Raw genomic sequence first — 6,941 nt, 5'->3', positions numbered from 1 at the left:
ATGGCTATTAGTCGGGGAGGCGAGCGACAATGTATTGCAAGCATTTTATAAAAACTGTTTATTTGTTATTATATCACATTCTTTATACATTATAACACATATTTGAGAAGCTCTATCAACGAAGGAAAACCTTCCACTTAGGCTTAAACTAAAGCTAGAACTCTCGAATACTGTCTCTGAAAATACGATCCCTGCATCTTGACCCAAAGGTCACTTATAATCGAAGAAAATAAGCAAGAAAAAATTCATTTTAAGTACCTAGGTAGGCACTAAAACATTGCTTGCAAATATGCTCGCAAAACAACAAAATTTAAGTACAGTTTAATGCTTTGTTACAACGGACAATCAAGGTTGCTTGATATTCTCAAATCAAAAAGATTTGCTCTGGTTGTTTTAATTTTTTTAATATTCGAAATTCTCCATAAATTCTACAGAGTGGTCCAGTCTAATGTACATACATGCATTCATATATGCAAACGAAAAAGTAGACAGAGTATTTCCAAAAGCAGAACTTTTAATTACAACGCTTGTTTTGGCATAGATTAAGTAACACTAACTAGAAACGGTCTAAGCTATTAAGAAATGTCACATCATGGCTATTGCGGCCCACAAAGACCACTGACAGTACTAAAATTTGGTATAAAAGCAAAACAGAATCAAACCTAATCAAACCAATTTGAAGTAACTGCGGAGCCATGTATCTTCGGACTTTGCTCTTTTTAATATTCTTGAGTTCAGGTTTATCGGCGGCTAGTCCAAACAGCGATTATGATCGCTTCTTCGCTATGCAGCCAAATACTTCCGATTTCACCAGAGGACTGAGGAACCTGTTTCGGCGTATGCAAACGGAGAGTCCGTTTGTTGGATACTTTTTGTTGAGGAATCATCCAGCCGATTGTGTGGATGAGCAGTTGCCATCGAATTTCGAGCTGCCATTGCTGCAGTTGGATAGGAACCATCCGGTTTATGTGCGTGGAACAGGCAATAGCTACATCTTGGCTATAGTGTGCATGAAGGATCTCACCGATAAGGATTTTCTGCTGAAATTTGCTGAGGATCTACTGCATATTCGCACCAGACGCATTTTGGCTATACACAACCGGGATCTCGTATCTTCTGTCAAATCGGATATTGTGAAATTTTTCCAAAACTGCGAGCAATTGAAATTTCTTAATGTTGCGCTGATACATCGCGATTTCGCTGCCACACACATCTATCATTCCTTCAACCAATTTCCGGTGTTCGAATTGGAAACTCGTGATATGCGCTTCGACACACCCATCTATCCGAATCGGTTGGCTAATGCAGGCGGAAAGGCATTACGAACCCTGCTGGATCAAATTCCACCAACTTCAATGGCGCGTAAAGACAAGAACGGTGCTGCTCGCATAGCCGGATACGTTGCTTGTTTTATAGCAACATTCGCTGAAAAATATAACTTCACTCTTCAAATTTCAAATATTTTTAATGAGTCTACTAAAGAAAATGTAAAGATAGCAAATATTCGTCAAGCATTGCTCGACGGTACTATCGATGTGGGTTCAACTTTAAGAACCCCGCAAATGGAAAAGAATTTACATAACTTTATATACCCAGTTGAATTTATTCAATGGGTGACTATGTTGCCGGTGGAACCACCGCACGAAACATATCAATTCTTCATCAAAGTTTTCCGTCCCACCGTTATAACCGCACTCTTCGGCATTATTTGGTTGCTTTGCTTTTTATATGCCCTACAAGAAAAAATGGAACGCAGGGCTTTACGTTGTGATCGCTCCCTTTTGTTGTTGGTGATAGCTCCTTGGAACATGGACCTGATGCGCGGTTTATTCTGCCAACCTCTGACAATCTTTCGTACCAAATTCTGGAGTCGGAGCATTATTTTCGTTCTAGTCATTGTGTTAGGAGGTTACATGGCCAATTTATTTTCCACAAATATGGTGAAATGGCTAACAGTACCACCAAGTGAGAGACCTATTGAGACATTTTCACAAGTAATTGAGCGTGGTCTACAGATACAAATTGGAAGTGCGTATATTGATTATGTAAAATTCTTTCGTGGGGAGGAATTTTGGAACAAATACAAAAAGGCATTTAAAGTACGAAGGACCGTGGAAGAATATATGGACGATTTGTATAAAATGGATGCACGTTATGCCTACGTTGTGACCACAAAAGCATGGCCGATATATAAACAGCGTCAAGAGTATTTCACACGTCCATTATTTCGCCTGTCCGAAGACCTATATTACACAAAAGGCTCCATAGCGAGTGTACCTGTCAGTGAAAATTCCATCTATATTTATCCACTGAGTATTTTTTATCTCCGATTACGCGAAGCTGGTATAATATCCCACTGGTATGATATGACATTTCAAGCAATGGTTGAATTTAAAATTCTCGATCTAAAAGATCTTAGTAGGACGCGGAAGCACGACATACTTACGCTGCATGAGTTCACATGTCTTTTGATGGCATACGGTGTGGGCATAGGATTGAGTGTCATAATATTCTTATTCGAGTTATATTGGAGTAGATTGTGCGGTAAAGCTAAAGCATTTTGGCGGCAATATAAAACCCGGCGTTAGGGAGAGTAAATTTCTGAATCATTTGCAATTTTAATTCTAATTAAAAAATGTATGTATGTTGGTCATGCTTATTACTTATTGCAACCCTAATTCATGCTTACTACATAATTTTCCCACTGACAGTTATCTTCGCTAGTTCCAGTTTATATACTTTGTACTTTAAGCTTTGTTTATGCCTTTATTTTAATAAATCTATTAAATCTATTAACTTTGCGTTTTTCTTCGAATCGGATGCATTATGGGTGCAGTGTGATTGCTAAATTTGTGATTTCATAAAAAGTTTGTCTTTGTAAAACTCGTGTATTAAATGGAATATCGCCATTGAAAAAGAAGACGAAGAAAATTATTTGTTGTGGTGTGTCGAGGTGAGGAGTCTCCTAATTACCGCAGATTGTTGGTACGTGGTGGACTCTACATGGCTGGAAAGTTCACCGGCTTAGGAAACAAGTAATTTTTAAGCTAAAAACAACAATATATAGTGATTCAAAAAAAATTATTTTTTTAGAAATTCATAAACGCTACCTCAAATTATTGTTGTTTTTGATACAAAAAGCGTGTTTTTTTACAAAAAAAAAAAGTTTTTTGGAGGTCGCGCTAGTCGGTTTTTTATAAAAACGCTGATGTTCCCAATTTTTTTATTTTCGTGACATGATGAAATGCAGCTAAAAATGTGGTTTTTACATATAATTACTCTGGTATTATTGGGGTACATTACCTTAATTACATACCTGTCTTGGGTAGTTAGTAGGGATGGGTAAATTCGATATTCGTAGCTTCGATATTCGAATTTTAATCGAATTATAGCTCCAAAAATCGAATTTTTCTAGAAAAAATCGAATCTCATCTTTATTTCCAAAAAAAATCAACTCTTCAACTTTCATCTTTCTGACTAAATTTGTCTTAGGGACGCAAGTAAAAAAATACATATTTTTCGATCTGATGCATCGGGACAAAAAATTTCTGCCAAGAACGAACTGTTATTCCGAGCTCAAATTTAAGAAATTTTTTGCAAAAAACTTTTTTTTTTTTGTTGATTTTTTTATTTTAAATGTTTAGAGGCTTTTGCGTTGGTGGCATAAAGCCTTTGCCTGAAAAGACCCCTAGTAAATATATCAATCCTCTAACGACTTTCCAAATTTGCTTTTTGCTGGATTTCTTGAAGTAAGGGTCTTTTAGGCGGGGACTAATGGGTTAAAATTTGTACGAAAATATTCCCATGAAATTTTATCATCTTAAGACATACTTTAATTTCGCTCAGACATTTATTTTAACTATTTTTTCCACTTTTTTGAAAACTACTTAGGCCGAGACACGAAAACTTTATTAGGCCATTAAATGAAAATACGAGCTAACTTTTGCAAATCCACCGAGTGTTTTATTACTGGATTGGTATACTTTCGGAAAATGTTAACAAAGTCCGGGCTGGTTTCGGCTGTCCCACAGTATAATTTGAGTTTAACTTTTTAGACAGGTGGCCACTCTCTACAAGCACCTCAAAAATATTTTAATTGTTGCATAGTATTTTAAGCACAACACTTCTTTAACTGAATTCGACTTTTCAAATAGGTGGCACCCCTCCTAAATGTAATTAAAAAATAAATTTTATTCAAAACCATTTCGATTGATACCCATATTGGGGTAATTTATTTAACTTATGAAATAATTGGAATTTGACACCTTTTTGAAAATCAAAGGAAAGATACAGATTTTATGACTTGGTGTTAAATATTTAACGCAAACATCTGCGAAAGCGATTATTTGAATTTGATGTTCTAACCTGTGGCAACCCTTTTCATAGAACTAAAACTATGTTGCAGACCCAAAGCACAAGTTTTAATTTGACACCTCATTTTTTTTTTAATTGAACGAGCGATACAGATTTTATGACTTGGTGTTAAATATTTAACGCAAACATCTCCGAACTCGATTAAGAAGTTTCAATAAAAAAATTTTTTGGAAAATTCGAAAAAATTCGAATTAAATCGAATTTGCACCACCAAATTTCGAATCGAATAATCGAATGGTTGGGCAATGTTCAAAATTCAGAAAAAATCGAATTTCAACCCCCCACTACCCATCCCTAGTAGTTAGAATGGGCCTATTGCCCCTAAATATGCTCTCGAAAAGAGACTCGTAAAATTAAAACGTTGATACTGAACGATTTACGCGTTGTCATGGAAAGGAACCCTTTCTGGGAGCTAATTAGGAATCTGAAGTCAGTTTACCAACACTCAAAACGGCCGATCCAAAATGGCGATCCATTTTTTATTGATTGGATTTGTTCGAAAACCGGCTCTCGAGAGTGTTTGGGGTCGCCTATTACGAATCTGAAGTCAATTTTTTCTTAATTCAAATTGGCGGATCCAATATGGCGATCAAATTTAAAAAAAAATACCAACATTAAAATGTTGATACTGGACATTTTAAACATTGTCAAGGGTTGAAACTCGTTTCCGNTCAATTTTTTCTTAATTCAAATTGGCGGATCCAATATGGCGATCAAATTTTAAAAAAATACCAACATTAAAATGTTGATACTGGACATTTTAAACATTGTCAAGGGTTGAAACTCGTTTCCTGTGGGTTTCTGGGGTTGATGATTACGAATCTGTTGTCAGATTTTCAAAATTCAAAATGGCGGTTAAGAGTTTCAAACAAATCCAATAATTTTTTTTTTTAAGTTGGTCGTCATAATGGATCCACCATTTTGAATTTTGAAACTCTGACATCAGATTCGCAATCAGCAAGCTCAGAAACCCACTGGAAACGAGTTTCAACCCTTGACAAGGCTTAAAGCGTTAAGTATCCACGTTTTCATTTTAGTATTTTTATTTTAATTTGATCGCCACATTGGATCCGCCATTTTGAATATAAAAAAATTTACGTAATCGGTGACCCCAAAAGCTCACGGGAGCCAGTTTTCGAACAAATCCAATCAATAAAAAAAATGGTTTGCCATTTTGAATCGGCCATTTTGAATTTTGAAAAACTGACTTCAGTTTCGTAATTAGCAACCCAGAAACTNAATCGGTGACCCCAAAAGCTCACGGGAGCCAGTTTTCGAACAAATCCAATTAATAAAAAAAATGGTTCGCCATTTTGGATCGGCCATTTTGAATTTGAAAAACTGACTTCAGTTTCGTAATTAGCAACCCAGAAACTCCCTGGTAACAAGTTCCAACCCAATGACAACGCGTAAATCGTTCAGTATCAACGTTTTAATTTTACGAGTCTTTTTTTAGAGAGCATATTTTCGGTCACTAGGCNCCAACCAATGACAACGCGTAAATCGTTCAGTATCAACGTTTTAATTTTACGATTCTTTTTTTAGAGAGCATATTTTCGGGCACTAGGGCCATTCTAACTGACCAAAACAGGTATGTAAATAAGGGAATGTTCCCCATTAATACCAGGTTGGTTGGTTGGTTGGTTTAAGTGGATTGTCACTCAGGTGACAAGCAATTAGCAAGTTTGCCATTTTGATTCCACAACTCGTGCAACCTACATCCATTTGAAGGCTTTAATAAATTTCAGTACGTTATACAGAGAGAGGCAGCTGCACTCTGAAATATTCTGCAGGAATGGTTTGCCGAGTGTCTTTAGCCTCATCCTTGCGAGGGCTGGATACTCGCACAGCAAGTGTTCGACTGTCTCTTTTGAGCCCGAGCCATCGCAGCTGCGCAGAACCTATTGAAGGGCAGTCCTATCCTTTCGACATGTACCCCAACGGGCCATTTCCCTGTGCACACTGCAGTAAGTTCGTAGGCATTTGTTTTNAACCTATTGAAGGGCAGTCCTATCCTTTCGGCATGTACCCCAACGGGCCATTGCCCTGTACACACTGCAGTAAGTTCGTAGGCATTTGTTTCGCTCATTCCTAAGAGACTTTGGTTTTGAGTGGGTTGTAGGACACCCAGAACTGCCGGGCAATTCTGTATGATCCTGTGCAGTCCCACCTCTGCCTGACCATCGAATGATAAATTTCGGTAATTTTTGGTAAAGTTTGTCGCCATTTTGGATTCCGCGTTTTGAATTTTGAAAATCTGACGTCAGATTCGTAATCAGCAAACCCAGAAACCCACTGGAAACGTGTTTTAACCCTTGACAATGTTTAAAACTTTCAGTATCAACGTGTTAATTTTAGTACTTTTTTTTTAATTTGATCGCCATATTGGATCCGCCATTTTGAATTTAAAAAAAAAATTGACTTCAGATTCGTAATAGGCGACCCCAAAAACTCTCGAGTGCCGGGTTTCGAACAAATCCAATCATTTTTTTTTTAAATTTGAGCGCCATTTTGGATACGCTATTTTGAATTTCGAAAAACTGACTTCAGATTCCTAATTAGCAACC

The 6,941-nt window shown here is 36.9% G+C and overlaps 1 protein-coding gene across 1 annotated transcript; it reads left to right on the top strand.

The window, feature by feature from the left end:
• Positions 1-582: 582 nt before the first annotated feature.
• LOC108377077 (uncharacterized) lies at positions 583-2,544 on the top strand (the record flags this gene model as incomplete). Its single annotated transcript, XM_017633342.1, has 2 exons — positions 583-637; positions 739-2,544. Coding segments are annotated over exons 1-2 (1,861 nt in total), but the record flags the coding sequence as incomplete, so codon positions are not given.
• Between the last annotated feature and the right edge of the window lie 4,397 nt (positions 2,545-6,941).

The sequence above is a fragment of the Rhagoletis zephyria genome, unplaced genomic scaffold (assembly GCF_001687245.7).
Source record: "Rhagoletis zephyria isolate East Lansing unplaced genomic scaffold, Rhagoletis_zephyria_1.1 Rzeph_scaffold_11436, whole genome shotgun sequence".
Lineage (NCBI taxonomy): Eukaryota > Metazoa > Arthropoda > Insecta > Diptera > Tephritidae > Rhagoletis > Rhagoletis zephyria.
This window is presented reverse-complemented; position numbering and strand designations above follow the sequence as displayed.